This window comes from Nyctereutes procyonoides, unplaced genomic scaffold, assembly GCF_905146905.1.
Source record: "Nyctereutes procyonoides isolate TBG_1078 unplaced genomic scaffold, NYPRO_anot_genome, whole genome shotgun sequence".
Lineage (NCBI taxonomy): Eukaryota > Metazoa > Chordata > Mammalia > Carnivora > Canidae > Nyctereutes > Nyctereutes procyonoides.
The window spans coordinates 35,721,768-35,740,562 of record NW_026575120.1 but is presented as its reverse complement, the minus strand read 5'-3'; the positions used below and the strand labels follow the sequence as shown (position 1 = coordinate 35,740,562).

The window sequence follows — 18,795 nt, the reverse complement described above, 5'->3', positions numbered from 1 at the left end:
ATACCTAGTAGCAGAATTACCAGATCATATGGTAATTCTATCTTTAATTTTTTGAGGACCCTCCATACTATTTCCACAGTGGCTGCACCAACTTGCATTCCCACCAACAATGCACAAGGATTTCTTTTTCTCCACTTCTTGACAACACTCGTTTCTTGTGTTGTTAATTTTAGCCATTCTGACAAGTGTGAGGTGATATCTCATTTGATTTGCATTTCCCTGATGATAAATGATACTGAACATCTTTTTATGTATCCGTTGGCCATCTATATGTCTTCCTTGGAGAAATGTCTGTTCATGTCTTCTTTCCATTTTTAAATTGGATTTTTATTTATTTTTGGTGTTCAGTTTTATAAGTTCTTTATATATTTTAGATACAAACCCCTTATCAAATATGTCATTTGCAAACGTCGTCTGCCATTCAGAAAGTTGCTTTTTCGTTTTGTCAATAGTTTCCTTTGCTGTGCAGAAGTATTTTATTTTGATGTAGAACCAATAGTTTATTTTTATTTTGTTTCTCTTGCCTCAGGAGACATATCTAAAAAAATGTCGCTACAGCTGATGTTGGAGAAATTACTGTTTGTGCTCTCTTCCAGGATTATTATAGTTTCAGGTCTCACATTTAGGTTTTAATCCATTCTGAGTTTATTTTATATTTAGTGTAAGAGAGAGGTCCAGTGTCATTCTTTTGCATGTGACCGTCCAGTTTTCCAGACACCATTTGTTGAAAAGACTTTTTTTTCCCATTAAATATTCTTGCCTCCTTTATCAAAGAGTAATTGACCATTTAATCATGGGATTTTTTTTTCTGGTCTCGTTAGTCTGTTTTATTGATCTATGTATCTGTTTTTATGCCAATGCCATACTGTTTTGATTACAACTTCATAGTATATCTTGAAATCTGAAATTGTGATACCTCTAGTTTTATTTTTCTTTTTCATGATTGCTTTGCTACTCAAGGGTTTTTGTGGTTCCATACAAATTTTAGAATTATTTGTCCTCGTTCTGTTAAAATGCTGTTGGCATTTCAATAAAGATTGCATTAAATCTGTAGATTGCTTTGGGTAGTATGGACATTTTAACAATATTGGTTTTCCTAGTCCATGAGCATGGAATACTTTCTATTTGTTTGTGTCATCTTCAATTTCTTTCATCAAGGCTTTATAATTTTCACAGTACAAGTCTTTTACCTCCTTGTAAAGGTCAAGTTTATTCCTAGGTATTTTATTATTTTTAGTGCACTCGTAAATGGGATTGTTAATTTCTCTTTCTGTTACTTCATTATCAATATATAAATACAATAGATTTCTGCATATTGATTTTGTATCCTGGGACCTTATTGAATTCATTTTTCAACATTACTAGTTTTTTGGTGGAGTTTTTAGGGTTTTCTATTTGTGGTGTCATGTCATCTGCCAATAGTGAAAGTTTTTACTTCTTTCTTCCCAATTTGGATGAACTTTGTTTCTTCTCTGATTGTTATGTCTATGAATTCCAGTACTGTGTTGAATAAAAAGCTCTCAGTTTTTCACCATGGAGTGTGATATTAGCTGTGGGCTTCTCATATTATGTTGAAACATGTTTCATTATATTGAAACATGTTCCCTCTAAACGTTCTTTGCTGAAGAGTTTTTATCATGAACCAACGTTGTAATTTGTCAAATGCTTTTTCTACATCTATTGAAATGATCATATGGTTTTTACTCTTTCATTTGTTGATGTGCTGTATCACATTGGTTGGTTGAACCACCCCTACATTCTGGGAATAAATCCTACTTGATTGTGGTGAATGATTTTTTTTAATGTATTGTTGGATTCAATTTGCTAATATTTTCTTGAGGATTTTTGCATCTATGCTCATCAGAGATAATTTGGCTTGTAGTTTTTTCTCTCTCTTTTTGTAGTGTCCTTATCTGGTTTTGGTGTCAGGGTAATGCTCTCATAGAATGTATTTGGAAGTTCTCCTTCCTCTTTTACTTTTTGGAATAGTTTGAGAGGCATAGGTATTAGCTTTCCTTCAAATGTTTGGTAGAATTCACCTGTGAAGCCATCTGGTCCTGGACTTTCGTTTGTTGGGAGTTTTTTTTTTTTTTTAAAGATTTTATTTATTTCAGAGAGAGAGAGAGGAAAAAAAAACACAGTGGGGAGGGGCAGAGAGAGAAAGAGAGAGAGTGAGGGAGAGAGAGTGAGAGAAAAGCAGACTCCCCACTGAGCAGGAAACCCGATGTGGGGCTTGATTCCAGGACTAGAGATCATGACCCAAGCTGAAGGCAGATGCTTAACTGACTGAGCCACCCAGGTGCCCCTGTTGGGAGTTTTTTGGTTACAGATTCAATTTCATTGCTGGTAGTTGATCTATTCAAATTTTCTATTTCTTTCTGATTCAGTTTTGGAAAGTTATATGCTTCCAGAAATTTATCCATTTCTTCTAAGTTGTCCAATTTGTTGGAATGTCATTTTTCATAATATTCTGTTACAGTCCTCTGTATTTCTGTGGCGTTGGTTGTTATTTCTAATTCTGATTTTGTTTATTTGAGTTTCTCTCTATCTCTCTTTTTTTTTTTGATGAGTAAGGCTAAAGGTTTACTAATTATGTTGATCTTTTCTAAGAATCAGCTCTGATTTCATTGACCTGTTTTATTATTCTTTTTAGTTTGTTTCACTTATTTCTGCTCTCATTTTTATTATTTCCTTCCTTCTAGTAGTTTTGGGTTTTGTTCATTCTTCTCTCTACCTCCTTTAGGTGTAAGGTTAAGTTGTTTGAGATTTTTCTTGTTTCTTGAGGTAAGCCTATATTGCTAAAAACTTCCCTCTTAGTACAGCTTTTGCTGCATCTCAAAGATTTTAGACTGTTGTGTTTTCATTTTAATTTGTCTCTGTGTATTTTTGTGTTTCCTCTGACTTCTTGTTGACTTGTTCGTTGTTTAGTAGCATATTATTTAACCCCCATGTATTTGTGTTCTTTCCAGATGTTTCCTTGTGGTTGGTCTGTCGTTTCATAGTTTTGTGGTCAGAAAAGATGCATGGTATGACCTTGATCTTTTTGAATTTGTTAAGACTTGTTTTGTGATTTATTCTGGAGAATATTCTATGTGTACTTGAAAAGAATGTGCATTCTGCTGCTTTAGGATGGAATGTTCTGAATAAATCTGTTAAGTACATCTGGCCCAATGTCATTCACAGCCACTGTTTCCTTGTTGCTTTTTGTTTGGATGATGTAAGTGAAGTGTTAAAGTCCCCTATTAGTATTGTATTACTATTTATTAGTTCCTTTATGTTATTACCTGCTTTATGTATTTTGGATATTCCTATGTTGGGTGCATAAATATTTACAACTGTTATATCTCATTGTTGGATTATTCTGTTTATGAGTATGGAGTGTTCTTCTTTGACTCTTATTCCAGTATTTCTTTCAAAGTTTATTTTTGTCTGATATAACTGTTGATACCCCAGCTCTCCTTTTACTTCCACTTGCATGCTAAATTCTTTTCCATCTCTTCACTTTCAACATGCATGTGTCTTTAGGTCTGAAATAAGTCTTTTGTAAGTAGCACATAGAAGGGTCTTGTTTTTTTTATCAATTGCATCTCCCTATTTCTTTTGATTGGGTGTTTAGTCCATTTACATTCAAAGTAATTATTGATAGGCATGTATTTATTGCCATTTTGTTACCTGTTTTATGGTTGTTTTTGTAGTCCTACTCTGTTCTTTTCTTGTTGTCTTCTTTCATAGTTTGCTTGCTTTCTTTAATGGTATACTTAGATTCCTTTCTCTCTATTTTTTGCATATCTATTACCAGTTTTTGACTTGTGGTTACCTTAGATTTATATGTAACATATTATGCATATCACAGTCTATATTAAGTTAATGGCCACTTAAGTTTGAACCCATTCTAGAAGCACTACAATTTCTGGGTTACTCAGTTGGTCATGACTCAGGTCATGATCTCAAGGTCAAGATGAAGCCTGCATCAGGCTCTCTGCTTAGGTGTTTTTCAGTCTCCCTCTGTGCTCTCTGAGGGAGCTCTCTCTCTCTCAAATGGATGGATAGAATCTTTTTAATCCATTTATATAAGAAAGAGAGAGAGTGTGTGTGCACAAGCAAGGTGATGAGCAGGGAACCTGACACAGGACTGGATTCCAGGACCCTGGATTCATGACTTGAGCCAAAGGCAGATGCTCAATGAACTGAGCCACCCAGGTGCCCCTAAATGGATAGAATCTTAAATAAAACCCACTAAAATTTCACTCCTCACTACCCCCCTTCATATTTTAGGTATATGGTATCATACTTTACATCCTTTTTTGTGATTCCCTTGACTGATTTTTATAGATATACTTAATTTTTTTTTATTTTTTATTTATTTATTTATTTTTATTTTTTTTCTTTCTATTTTTCTTACTCCTGATGGTCTTTTCTTTTCCACTTAAGAGTCCCCTTTAACATTTCTTATAGGGCTGGTTTAGTGGTCATGAATTCCCTCAGATTTTGTTTCTCTGGGAAACCCTATCTCTCCTTCTCTTCTGAAAGATAGCCTTTCTGGTTAGATTATTCTTGTCTGCAGATTTTTTCCTTTTAGCACTTTGAATATATCATGCCACTTCCTTCTGGCCTGCAAAGCGACTGCTGAAAATTCAACTGTTAGACTTAAGGGTTTTCCCTTGTATATAACTGTTTTATTTTCTCTTGCTGCTTTTAAACCTCTCTGTTTATCACTATTTTCTGTCATTTTAATTAGTGTGTGTCTCGGTGTGGACTTAATTAGGTTGATTTTTCTGGAGACTCTTTGTGCCTCCTGGATCTGGATTTTTGTTCCCTTATCCAGATCCAGGAAGTTTTCAGCTATTGTTTCTTCAAATAAATTTTCTACCCCCTTTCTCTTTCTTTTCCTTCCAGGAATCCTATGCTTGGTGGTGTTGTTGAGCTCCCTTAATATACTTTTGGGTTTTTTCATTACTCTTTTTTCTTTCTGCTGTTCAGCTTGATTGCTTTCCATTACTCTGTCCTCCATATTGCTGCTTTGTTCTTCTGCTTCCTTTAGTCTATTTATTCCATCTGGTGTATTTTTAATTTTAGTTATTGTGTTTCTTGTTTCTGATTGCTTCTTTTTAATGTTTTCTATCTCTTTGTTGAGGGTCTAACTGAGGTCTTCCACCCTTTTCTTGAGTCCAGTGAGTATGTTCACGACCATTCTTTTTTTTTTTTTTTTTAGATTTGTTTGTTTATTTATTTGAGAGAGGGTGAGGGGCAGAAGGAAGGAGTCTTAAGCAGACTCCATGCTTAGTGTGGAGCCCAACGAGGGGCTCAGTCTCATGACCCTGAGATCACAACCTGAACAGAAACCAAGAGTCAGATGCTTAACTGACTATGCCACCAAGGCACTCCTATGACCATTACTTTAGATTCTCTATCAGGCATATTACTTATATCCATTTTGTTGTGCTCTCTTGCTGTGATTTTGTCCTATTTTTTCATTTGGGACATACTCCTCTGTCTCATCTTGTCTAACTGTGTGTGTGTGTTTATATGTATTAATAAAGTCAGCTATGTCTTCTGCTCTGGAAAGTAGTGGCTTTATGAAGAAGAGGTCCTGTAGTGCCCCATAGTGCAATGTCCCCTATTCACCAGAAACTGGTACTTCAGGTTGTCTCCTCTACGTACTGTTGTGCATAAACCACCTTTGCCTTTAGTCCAGTTGTCTGCAATGGCTTTCTTTTCCTGTTTGGGTAGTTTGGTCCCTTTGTTGTTAGTGGGCCAGTCTGGGGCTGCCTGGGGCTTGAGTTGTGTTAAATCAGGTGTTTTCCAGAGCTTAAGTAGCACCAAAGTGCAGGTTGCTCTCCCTGTTTTGTCCCGTTAAGCTTTTGTTGATTGCCAGGGCCTGCAGTTAGAGCAAATGTTTGCTTCCAGCCCAGTGTTGGGGCTATAGTTGAACTGGTATGTGACCCCTCTACCCAAGGCAAGAATCATTTTGGGGTGTTGCTGACCCCTATCAGGGCTGCTTTCTCACTGCCATGCTTGTGATGCTGCTTTGGGTGGACTCCTGCCTAGGCTGGGCTTGGAGGGGGCAGATCCACAGAAGACTACAGGGGTGGGATCCACTATTAGCAAGGTAGGTGGAGAGTATTGGCACTGTGCTGGTTCCCATGGGTATCCATGTGTCTAGGCTGAAGGAAAAATGATGCTTGCCAGCTTCCCCCCGCCCCTTGGAAAACTTTCCCAAAGATTCCTGTCCTCTCGCCCCCCATGGTGTTGACAGTATTTATCAACAGGAATGAGGAGATCATGTCTGGGAATCGATTTTGACTGTCTTTTACCATAAAAGACAAAATATAATATTACTCAAAAAGCATTTATTGAGACTGAGCCTGTGTTATCTATTGCTGAGTAATGAATTATAATATATATATATAGTGGCTTTTGAAAACATACACATTTATGATTTCATAGTTTCTGTAGTTAAAAGTTCTAGACACAGCACAGCTCTTCTCCAGGATGTTTCATAGGCTGCAATCAAGGTATTAGCCAGGGTTAAGTTTTCATCTGAAGGCTCAATTATGGAAGAATCTGTTTCCAAGCATACGTGATTGTTGGCAAGATTCACCTCCTTGTGAATTGTTGGATTGAGGGCCTCAGTTCCTTGCAGGTTGTTGGCCAGAGGCCATCCTCAGTTGCTTGCCATGTAGACCTTTCCAGAATGGCACCTTGTTTCATCAAAGCCGGCATTGGAAAGAGTCTATTATTAATAAGGTTCAAATCACTATCTTATATAACCTAAGTAGATAAGTAACATCTCATCACCTTTGTTATGTTCCACTGGTTAGGAGGAAGTCATTGCTCCTGCATGCTTTCAAGGGAAGGGAATTATACAAAGGCATGAATGTCACAGGGTAAGGATCATTGGGATTTTGGAAGGTGCTTACAGAGAGGCACTCTCCTGTGACTCAGTATTTAAGTTTAAATTTGATTTAACTAATTTGAGTTCCCGGCAAAGAATACCTGGAACCATTTTGAAATTCTTCTGGGGTGGTCCCTTAAAGTTTGAAATGCGGTGACCTAAAGAAAATGATGTGGATATGCTCAAACTGTCTGGTCAGAGTACTTAGGAAGGTTTCAAAAGATTTAGCGGGGAGAGGTGCCAGACTGGATATATTATACAAGGTCAGAGAGTCAATTAGATGACTTTGCTACTTGAGTTATCCCAGAAGACATACGCTTTGGAGATACAGTAAGGATTAATTGACCACGCAGTTGAGAGTTCATTTCTGGGTTCCTTGTTCTGTTCCACTGATCCATGTGTCTGTTTTTTGTGCCAGTACCATGCTGTCTTGATTGTTACAGCTTTGTAATACATCTTGATGTCCAGAATTGTAATGCCTCCAGCTTTGGATAATTAAATTGAATTTAAATAAAAAATATTAAAAACAGTAAAGAATGTGCTAGTGGAGGGGGTTGGAACACTGTAATTGTCAAGTTCATTGGTGACTGTCCTCTTTAGTTTGAGGTGGAATAGAAACTGCTGCTATAGATCTAGGTTCCCTTGTGTCAGTGGGGTTTATAAGATTATGGACTACCAAGGCCTGGAATTAGCACTTCAGTATTGGAGACAAGGGTATCATAATTAAAGTAACTGGCAGCAAGGTTAAAATTATAATGGGAACTTTGGCCAACAGGTATTATTTGGTGATGGCGAATAGATCATGGTGTTCTTAGGAGAAGAATGAAAGACAGTGGAGGATTGCTTAACTTAAAAGTTCAAGACTGAGTAAGTGGAAGGCTGATGTTGGCTAACATAATGGCAAATCATAGTCCTTCATCTAGTTTCCAGATCAGAGTTGGCTCTCAGAGCCTATTGATTCAAAGAGAGACTGGGTCCCCTTGAGGAAGTAAGCTGCAACATCACAGCATGTGTTTGTAAAATATATTACCTCAGTCAGTTTCACTGCATCTGTATCTTTGGGGCAAATCCCCAGCAGTGCAACTGCTGGGTCGTAGGGCAGGTCTATTTTTAACTCTTTGAGGAACGTCCACACAGTTTTCCAGAGTGGCTGCACCAGTTCACATTCCCACCAACAGTGCAGGAGGGTTCCCCTTTCTCCACATGCTCTCCAACATTCGTGGTTTCCTGCCTTGTTAATTTTCCCCATTCTCACTGGTGTGAGGTGGGATCTCATTGTGGTTTTGATTTGTAATTCCCTGATGGCAAGTGATGTGGAGCATTTTCTCATGTGCTTGTTGGCCATAGACATGGAATCTCATCTAATATCTCTTTATTTTAAGGGAATCTTTCTTTTAAATGAAAGGGTTGCCATGATGGGCATGTGATCAATGAATCTACCAGTTTGCCCTTAATGGCATCATCAGGAAACTACTGGCTGCCTACAGCATGCTGGAAAAAGCTCATAAATGAGCAGCAAAGGAGATAGCTTGGAGATCACACTGTTTAGGGTTGTAGGGATGTCCTTCAAGATGGGGAATATATTTTAGAACATTGGCTATTCAGTGGTGCTTTGTTTTCCATAGGTAGAACATACTGGCCTACGAGCCCAGGGTCTCTTACTGTAGCTTCTAGTTGTGCAGGTGCTGGGTCATATGGTAGGTGTAGAATTGATTTGGTTAAGTAATATCAGATGGTTTTCTCCAAAAGGCCATCAGCAGTGCTTAATTGCTCCCAGAGCCCCTCATTTTCCACTAACACCTGGCATTACCTAGCTTTCTGAGTTTTCCCCTGTAGTAGGGAAACACAGGTCATGGGTATAGGGAAAGGGCATCATATGTAGGAGCCCAGAGAATTTCCGTGAGTCTTCTTTATTTCTTCATTTCTCACTCTGCATACCAGTGGGCAATGAGAAACTCTCCTCAGTAACAGTTCTTTGAGAGAACAAAGTTCTAGAAATTCTGGGGGCTCTGAGGCTCCTTTGGGGTAGATTTGGAAGAGAAGACACAACTGAACACAGAGAAGTTTGTGAGAAGTTTATTTCACAGACCACAACAGATACTCCAGCCAAGTTTTCTTTGTAGAACCACCCTGGGGGGCAGTTAGACCAAAGCTTCCAACAGGATCAAGATACTGTTATGTTCTTCACAGTATAAAAATATTTTGGTCCATTGGGCACCACTGCTTTGTAAGGGCAGATATCTTCTTTATCAATAATGTGGGCCAATGCTATTATTGACATAGTTTCTGAAAGAGACAGGACAAAGATGTTCTCTGATTACAGTCTAACCCCATTTCTTGGTTTTTCTCCTAGCTTCAGGCACCTCCCCACTAGGGCCCAGTTTCCCCAAATCATTTGCAAATGTATCTCCCTTATTAGCTTTTCTCCTACAACCTCTCACCTTTCACACTTGAGCATAGTCCCCATCTACTCTCCCCTCTTCCCTCCTTTGTCTCTACCCTTCTGCCCCAACACTCTGCTCACATCTGGAGTCACATTTCTTTTTATGTTTTCCCCCACCCTAGCAGATCGTTCTTCCCTTGAATGACCCCTGTACTTACTATTGACTTCAAAGTCCCAGTAGAAAGTTCTTGGATTACTGTCACAGAGACAGGCAGTGTAAACATAGTTAAAAGGCCCTTCCATTGGATTGCGACTTAGGAGGGAACATTGGATCTGAGGAGGAGGAGGTGGGAAGAGAGGACCTTGTGTTAGTCTGGGGAGTTGTAAAGGGAGAGAAAGATAAGGGAATCTGAAGAAAGAGGAGGAGGGGGAGGAGGACAACATCCTTCGTGCACAAAGAACAGGTACAGATATAGACCAGAGGCACCGTGGAGTCCAATTTTGTAGTATCATTTTGGGAACTAAAGTCTATGTGAGAAGATTTCCTGTCAACATGTCTTCAAATTCCTGCTTTAGCGCCACCATGGGGCTTGGCTCTGATGGGAAGAGTTAGTGAATTGACAAGACAAGGAGACCACATTCTGGGGCAGCCTTCATCTAGGGAGCAGATTTACTTTGGTTCCCTGGTGAGGGCTTTCAGGAACCTGTCTGTGACCACAGCTTGGCTTTTGTGTAGGGAGGCCAAAACCAGGACTTGTTGCCAGAATCGTGCTCCTCTTGATCTCTGTGACCTTTGATGACTGAAGTGACAGCTCTCAGTCTCTCTTTCCTCAGCTGTGAGAGGGAAACAGTTACCTACCAAAGTTGTTGGTTAGATAAACAAACAAAATCTCGAAGGTAAATTTTCTTTTTCCTTTTTTACTTTGAGAGGGCTTTACAATTTGAGATATGTAAGCTTCAGCAGCATCAGGAAGCTTTTGTCTGATTAGTGTCCGGCAAGGGGGTGTTATCCTGGGGTGTATAGACCCTCAGGGGTCTGCATATAGAATTCACTGAGTCTGTGAACTCGGATGGAAAGAAATTGTATCTTTATTAACCCGTCACTAAAATTAAGTGTTCTGTTACGTCATCAACAATCCTCAGTGGCATTAGCAGTATGCGTGATTTTATCATGGAGAGAAACGTAGATATGTTTGCATCACTTATAGGTTTATATATCTCAGAATATTGCCTGTTCTGATCGCTACCTTGAACCCAGGGACATTATCATGAGGTTGCATGGTCATGGCCAGGGCCGTCTGCCCATCTCCTGAAGCTTGCCCAGCTAACTGGCAACCGTGCACCGAATAGCCTGTCAGCTACAAACGGTGAATTCAAGCATTCTCACCGTTAGAATTTTACTTTGGAGATCCTGGTGTTTCTTTCAAGAAACCTACCGTTGCCTGGTTTCCCTTTTTATTGGCATTTACAACAGTTTATCCCAATGGATTAGAATTTTCAGCACTTAAATACTCAAAACAAAAAAATCCAAATCCGTTGGAATCCACTTGTCAAAACCCAGTACACAGTAGAAGCTACTTATTCAAGGTGAGCAGCAAGAGCAACAAGAGCCATTACATAGATAATCTTTATAAAATAAAATTTAACTTGTTTACATTTTAAATATATTGCCTTTTTAGCTAATGTACTGATAAAGAATGTAAATAATACCAGCTTAAAAGTTATTTGTTTGTTTGTTTGTTTGTTTGTTTATAAGTAAGCTCCAACACAGGGCTTGAACTCAGGACCCTGATATCAAGACTTTAGGTGAGATCAAGAGTTAGACACTTAGTCAAATGAACAACCAAGACACCCCTCAAAAGTTTGTTTTTAATAATCCGATCACTGTGTTTCATGATGGTAGCTTCCCTGTATAATCCAATGCATTTCAGGCACACATTTAAAAGCAATTTTCTGATGTGTTCCCTAGACTTCACGAGACCAGCAAAATGCTCTACACCACAAATGTTTAAGTACTGTGGTTTGCCATAAATTCTCTTCAACCTTAAAAGATTATACAATGTGGGCAGCCCGGATGGCTCAGCAGTTTAGCGCCACTTTCTGCCCAGGGCGTGATCCTGGAGACCCGGATCGAGTCCCATGTCAGGCTCCCTGCGTGAAGCCTGCTTCTCCCTCTGCCTGTGTCCCTGCCTCTCTCTCTCTCTCTCTGTGCCTCTCATTAATGAATAAATAAAAAATCTTAAAAAAAAGATTATACAATCTTTATAATCCAATACACGATTGAGAGTATAATCTATTTTAAATTTGTGATCCTAATACCTCACTTAATCAAAAATTTGCTTGTAAAAACACAATTGTTTAAAAAATGAGGGTTCGGTACTAGAATCTTCACACATAGAAGAATTATGTTTTCTTAACATTTAAAAATATGAAGATGTTTTTATAGACAGATTTTTTTATATTGGAAGCTACAAATAAATATTGGTTAATCACAAGCACACCTGGATGGCTCACTTAGTTAAGTGGCTGCCTTTGGCTCAGGTCATAAGAGCCCCACTGGCTGCCTGCTCAGCCAGGAGTCTGTTTCTCCCTGCCACCCTCCTCCTTTCACTTGCTCTCTTTCTTTCAGATAAATAGATAAAATCTTTTTTAAAAAAGTCTAAAAAATTGGTTGACCAGACTAACAAAATTTCCCATAAATTCTAATTTGTGATATCCTTTATTTTATGAGATTCCTTGTACCTGGGTAAGTTTTTAAAGATTGCCTTTTTATTGTAATTAGCATTGTTCTTAAAATATAGTCCTATTAGCCACGGTAGCACAAAATTATTTTATGTGGGGTGTTGTTGATTAAACACATATTTTTTTATACTCATCACTTTCTCAGAGGTAGAAACAGACTTTTATTATCATCACCAGAAACTACCATGATCACAGGACTTTTATGCACACATTCTCATTCCTTTTGTCACCTGTGGTTATGATAAATAAACAAAATTGAAAGATTATGATGTGGCTCCCTTCCACCTCCAATCAACATACAAGGTGCAAATTCTTGAGGTGTAAACAGACAAATCTGACAAAGCAGCTATGCTGTTCTTTACTCAGTGACCAGAGTCTTTCTCTTACAGGTATGGGGCCATGTCTAGGACATATTCTAATGAATAGCAATCCTCATGCTCCCAATTTTGTTTTTGATTTAATCATCGTACTTAAATCTAATTTGAGTTAGGAAACTCCTGTAGGGAAACACTTGTGCTGCCTGAGAGAGTGCTATTCTAGAAAGAGGCAAGGGGAGACATCTGGGTCTTGGCCCTAGAACAGTGCCAGCTAACAAGGGGCAAATTGTGTGTGTGTGTGACAACACATGAGAAGGCTGCTGGCAGGAGGGAGAAGGACACACTCTTCCCTGGGGAAGAGTCTCCGTGGACTAAACCGGCACAGGTCCCTTCTCCTCATGGCCCAGACAGCCAGACAGGAGCGATAGTGCACAGGCGAGTCTCAACACACATTTCCATTTGAGAACCTCTGATCTAGTAAAAGGATTGGACCTCCCTCCCACAACTGCTGAATTAGAGAAAGTGGTGAGGAGAGTGTGGGCTCCTTGTTGAGGAGAGGAGGCTGGAACAAGAATGAACCTGTGATGATAGAGCAGAAGAGCAAAGAGAGGGGTGATAAGCACAGCCTCTGCTCAGAGCTTACTCTAGAGGAGGCAGTCGTATCCCATGTGCTCTCGGCACCATACCTCTTCTGCCCACCTGCCTCAATCCTCTGGATGAGGGTGCAGGTTTTTTTGTCAGAAAAAACACCCTTCATCTCAAACAATCATGCCCAGGACTTGGGGGAATTCTTACCTCTCCTCCCCCAGCCCTTATGCTTTTTCCTCTCTTCTCCCTCTTAGCTGGACTTTTCTCACTACTCATTCCTTCTTTCCTTCTCATCCTTCCTATACCTCTCTGGACCAGGTTCTCGTCTGTAAAACCAGAATAGTAATCTGCCCCAAGGTCTGATGATTGTTCTGAGGCTCGAGTAGCATAACATGTGTGAGAATTGGGAGCATAAGGATTGTTATTCATCCTGTTATTAAGTATAATATGCAACATATTAAACTGAGAGATTAGTCTGATTGTATTCATAACTAAGGAGTCAGATTTTTCTTGAGTTCACTTCCCCAGGCCTCTACTTACCACCATACATTCTCTTAATTCTGTTTGAACTTTAACTGTCACAGAGATTTCTTCATTTGGTGCTGTTTTTCTGGGCATCTGCACTTCCATTGATAACACTTTTCGGCTGGTTATGGGAAGAAAGAAGCAGGACAGAGATCAAAGGTCTACCCACAAGAGATCGGGGCACAATGAGCAGAGCAGAGGGAACAGGGAAGGTGCAAGGGGAAGGGAATGATGAGATCTGAATCATTTGCTGAGCATCATAACCCCTGGGAATCTTTGATTCTTGTTTGGTTCGATTGTTTTCTACAGACTTTGTTTTGTTTAATCAACCGTGATGCTTTATTTTATATTTAAATTCAATTTGCCAACATATAACACCCAGTGCTCATCTCATATGCCCTCTTTAGTGCCCATTGAGCATCATCATTTTTTCCAAATAAAATCCTGCAGGTTCTATTGATTGTCCACTAAGTGGGAGGGTTCAAGTCATCATTAGTACAATATTCCGTAACAACAGAATCCTATTAAACTATAAACATCTTAATGCACTGGAGGAATTTTGAGTCATCCTTGAGCTCTTCCTTCTTTGGTTCCTGGTGGGGCCTAAGAATTTGTATTTCTGTATGTCTGCAGTGAATTTGGACACATGACCGTATTTGGGAGCTTTAGATGCCACCCTACTTTGAAGGCACATAACACAATCTGATGGGAAAAGGAAATGGAGGCAGAGAGAAGTCAAAGATTCTTCTGTCACGGAGAACTGGTTTCAGGACCAGGAAAGTTACTTTCTGTCTCCCGGAAACTCCTGGCTGAGCTCCTTTGGTGTTGGGTGGGACAAGAGGGAATTCAGGTTTTTGGCTGCAATGCCTTATGGTCTCATTTTCCTAGAATAAAGCATCTCTGATTTTGGAGATACTTCATTGCTTGTGCCAGGTGCTCTGGTGCTCAGTGCACAGGAAAGGGGTGTGAAGACTTAAATGTCTTTAAAATTCCTCTCATTTGTAAATGAATTTAGGATTGATAAGATGATCCACTTAGCTAGAATGAGTGATTGGATCAGCTTGCCCAGGAAGGAGAAGCTTCCCGAAATGAGGGCCTTTCAGTGCTAACACCAAGAAATTCCTGGGCAAACAGGGATGGCTGATCACCCTAATTAGCACAGCTTATTTCGACAAGTTGCTGCCCCCTCAGGGCTACACGGCGTGACATTTATCTCTGAACCTGTGCCTACTCAAGGTTTTTCAGGACGCTGCCTGCACTACACTGACCTGTCAAAAACTGAATGGTTTACTCCAGGACAGGGTATCTAGTTGTGTCACAGAGGGTACCATCAGAATCACAATCCAAAAACCCAGCATTTAAGACCATACTCCTATAGAGAAAACCCTCTAGAATTTCTAAGTGTCCTTGCTTCCCCCAGACCCTGGCTCCATTTCCTACTTCATTTTGCCTAGTTTTCCTGCTTGCTTCAAATATGTACCTTCAATGATTTGGCTTCTGAAATTGTGCTCCTGGGTCCTAGTGTGGGTAGTGGGGTGAGTGTGTACTTGCTTTTGTCTCTGGGCTTCAGAATAGGACAGAATGTCTAAGCTGCTGGGCTGGCTCAACCTTGGACTATGGCATGAAGGCTCAGTGATCAGGGCCTCTGATCCTTTAGTGAGTCCTGCCAAAACTGCTCAAAGCTATCATTGGAACTCACAGACCTGCTAAACCTTCTGTTCTAGGAGGCAAGGTATGAGAATGTAAAGTTCACTGAGCAGAAATCTAATAAAGGTAAAGACTATGGACAGGATGTGGACCAGAGCCATAGAGCAAGACTGATTGTTAACTACAGGCTTTATACACGCTGGGAACCATGTTTCCCTGGACAACCTAAAAGCACCAAGTGAATATAGGAGGGAAGTTACTAGAGCTTCCTAAGAGGAGAGAAGTGGGACTTGACATGGGATTTATGAGATTCCCTAGGACTAAGTTTCAGGGACATCAGGAAGGGATAAACAGATTTCAAGGCTAGGTTAGGAGCCCTCCCTGAAGGGATTTTTGTGAGGGAGAGAAAGGCTTGGCTCACGTGTCTTCCTCAGCTTTGTTGGTCCTGAACTGCAGACAGAGAACCAGGAGCAGAATGGCAGGGCCGGCTCTGAACAGGAGCTGGAGAAGGTGCATGTTGGAGGAGACAGGATGTGACGTCCTAGAGAAGTACTGGCCCCGGTGCCCGGCATACTCCTTATATGCAGATCGAGGAAGTGGGAGAGTTGCCAAGAGGATCCATGTGGTCAGTTACCCAATTATCCTTCCCACCCATGCTCTTTCCTTGTTGAGCTAGAGTTTGTTTTTCTATGGAAAAAGTCAACATTCAGCTATTGTTACAGATTGGTAGAGGAGTTAGATTATCCTTCCTTCCTATTTACTTAGTATACTTAGTATATATGTGGACATTGCTGCTATAAATATTGGGGTCCAGGTGTTCCGGCATTTCACTGCATCTGTATCTTTGGGGTAAATCCCCAGCAGTGCAATTGCTGGGTCGTAGGGCAGGTATATTTTTAACTCTTTGCAGAAACTCCACACACTTTTCCAGAGTGGCTGCACCAGTTCACATTCCCACCAACAGTGAAGAGGGTTCCCCTTTCTCCACATCCTCTCCAACATTTGTTGTTTCCTGCCTTGTTAATTTTCCCCATTCTCACTGGTGTGAGGTGGGATCTCATTGTGGTGTTGATTTTTATTTCCCTGATGGCCAGTGATGCAGAGCATTTTCTCATTGCTTGTTGGCCATGTCTATGTCTTCCTCTGTGAGATTTCTCTTCATGTCTTCTGCCCATTTCATGATCGGATTGTTTGTTTCTTTGCTGTTGAGTTTAATAAGTTCTTTATAGATCTTGGATACTAGCCCTTTATCTGATACGTCATTTGCAAATTTCTTCTCCCATTCTGTAGGTTGTCTTTTAGTTTTGTTGACTGTTGCTTTTGCTGTGCAGAATCTTTTATCTTGATCAAGTCCCAATAATTCATTTTTGCTTTAGTTTCCCTTGCCTTCATGGATGTATCTTGCAAGAATTTACTGTGTCCAAGTTCAGAAATGGTGTTGCCTGTGTTCCCCTCTAGGATTTTGATGGAATCTTGTCTCACATTTAGATCTTCCATCCATTTTGAGTTTATCTTGGTGTTTTGTGTAAGAGAATGGTCGAGTTTCATTCTTCTGCATGTGGATGTCCAATGTCCCAGCACCATTTATCGAAGAGACTGTCTTTATTCCAGTGGATAGTGTTTCCTGCTTTGTTGAGTATTAGTTGACCCTAGAGTTGAGGGTCTACTTCTGGATTCTCTATTCTGTTCCATTGATCCATGTGTCTGTTTTTTTGCCAGTACCACACTGTCTTGATGACCAAAGCTTTGTAGTACAACCTAAAATCTGGCATTGTGATGCCCCCAGCTCTGGTTTTCTTTTTCAATATTCCCCTGGCTATTCAGGGTCTTTTCTGATTCCACACAAATTAGGATGATTTGTTCGAACTCTCTGAACAAAGTCCATGGTATTTGATAGTGATTGCATTAAATGTGTACAGTGCCCTGGGTAGCATTGACATTTTCACAATATAAATTCTTCCAATCCATGAACGTGGAGTATTTTTCCATCTCTTTGTGTCTTCCTCAATTTCTTTCAGAAGTGTTCTGTAGGTTTTAGGGCATAGATCCTTTACCTCTTTGGTTAGGTTTATTCCTAGGTATCCTATGCTTTTGGGTGCAATTGTAAATGGGATTGACTCCTTAAATTCTCCTTCTTCAGTCTCATTGTTAGTGTGTAGAAATGCCACTGACTTCTGGGCATTGATTTTGTATCCTGCCACACTGCCGAAGTGCTGTATGAGTTCTAGCAATCTTGGGGTGGAGTCTTTGGGTTTTCTATGTACAGTATCATGTCATCGGCGAAGAGGGAGAGTTTGACTACTTCTTTGCTAATTTGAATGCCTTTTGTTTCTTTCTGTTGCCTGATTGCTGAGGCTAGGACTTCTAGTACTGTGTTGAATAGCAGTGGTGAGAGTGGACATCCCTGTCTTGTTCTGATCTTAGGGGAGAGACTCCCAGTGTTTCCCCACTGACAATGATATTGGCTGTGGGCTTTTCTTAGATGGCTTTTAAGATGCTGAGGAATGTTTCCTCTATCCCTACACTCTGAAGAGTTTTGATCAGGAATGGATGCTGTACTTTGTCAAATGCTTTCTCTGCATCTAATGAGAGGATCATATGGTTCTTGTTTTTTCTCTTGCGGATATGATCTATCACATTGATTGCTTTATGAGTGTTGAACCTGCCTTGTATCCCGGGGTTAAATCCCACTTGGTCATGGTGAATAATCTTCTTAATGTACTGTTGGATCCTATTGGCTAATATCTTGTTGAGAATTTTTGCATCTGTGTTCATCAGGGATAGTGGTCTGTAATTCTCCTTTTTGGTGGAGTCTTTGGTTTTGGAATTAAGGTGATGGTGGCTTCAGAACGAGTTTGGAAGTATTCCATCTCTTTCTATCTTTCTGAACAGCTTTAGTAGAATAGGTATGATTTCTTCTTTAAACGTTTGATGGAATTCCCCTGGGAAGCCATCTGGCCCTGGACTTTTGTGTCTTGGGAGGTTTTTGATGATTGCTTCAATTTCCTCCCCGGTTATCAGCCTGGTCACGTTTTCTAGTTCTTCCTGTTCCAGTTTCGGTAGTTTGTGGTTTTACAGAGATGTGTCCATTTCTTCTAGATTGCCTAATTTATTGGCATATACCTGCTCTTAAATGTTTTTAAGATCATTTGTATTTCCTTGGTATTGGTGGTGATGTCTCCTTTCTCATTCATGATTTTATTAATTTGAGTCTTTTGTCTCTTCTTTTTAATAAGGCTGGCTAATGGTTTATCTATCTTATTAATTCTTTCAAAGAACCAACTCCTGGTTTTGTTAATCTGTTCCACAGTTCTTCTGGTCTCTATTTCATTGAGTTCTGCTCAAATCTTTATTAACCCTCTTCTTCTGCTGGGTGTAGGATCTATTTGCTGTTTTTTTCTCCAGCTTCTTCAGGTGCAAAGTTAGCTTTTGTATTTGAGTTCTTTCCAGTTTTTAGATGGATGCTTGTATTGCAGTGTATTTCCCCCTCAAGGGAAATCTTTTGCTGTATCCCAAAGAATTTGAACGGTTGTATCTTCATTCTCCTTAGTTTCCATGAATCTTTTTTATTCTTCCCTAATTTCCTGTTTGACCCTTTCATCCTTTAGCAGGATGGTCCTTAACCTCCACATGTTTGAAATCCTTCCAAACTTCTTCTTGTGACTCCAAAGAAACGAGAGCTTTAAATGATACACTGG

The 18,795-nt window shown here is 39.9% G+C and overlaps 2 protein-coding genes across 6 annotated transcripts in view; one reads left to right on the top strand and one right to left on the bottom strand.

Moving 5' to 3' along the window:
- Nucleotides 1-18,795, top strand: part of LOC129515900 (olfactory receptor 6V1-like) — a 278,554-nt gene that overhangs the window by 89,468 nt on the left and 170,291 nt on the right. The gene's annotated exons all lie outside the window — the stretch shown is intronic.
- LOC129515905 (prolactin-inducible protein homolog) lies at nucleotides 8,956-15,645 on the bottom strand. The gene is made up of 4 exons (XM_055335098.1): nucleotides 15,519-15,645; nucleotides 13,466-13,571; nucleotides 9,497-9,611; nucleotides 8,956-9,181 (listed from the first exon to the last, which is right to left on the bottom strand). The coding sequence occupies exons 1-4, from the start codon at nucleotides 15,611-15,613 to the stop codon at nucleotides 9,060-9,062; spliced, it is 438 nt and encodes a 145-aa protein (XP_055191073.1). The 5' UTR covers nucleotides 15,614-15,645; the 3' UTR covers nucleotides 8,956-9,059.

What these genes read in the sequence shown, in the direction of transcription:
- LOC129515905 (XM_055335098.1), bottom strand. Translation starts at nt 15,613, where the DNA reads ATGCACCTTCTCCAGCTCCTGTTCAGAGCCGGCCCTGCCATTCTGCTC. An exon ending in AACAAAGCTGAGGAAGACAC is followed by an intron (nt 13,572 to 15,518) that starts GTGAGCCAAGCC and finishes TCCCATAACCAG; the next exon opens with CCGAAAAGTGTTATCAATGG. An exon ending in AATTAAGAGAATGTATGGTG is followed by an intron (nt 9,612 to 13,465) that starts GTAAGTAGAGGC and finishes CCTCCTCCTCAG; the next exon opens with ATCCAATGTTCCCTCCTAAG.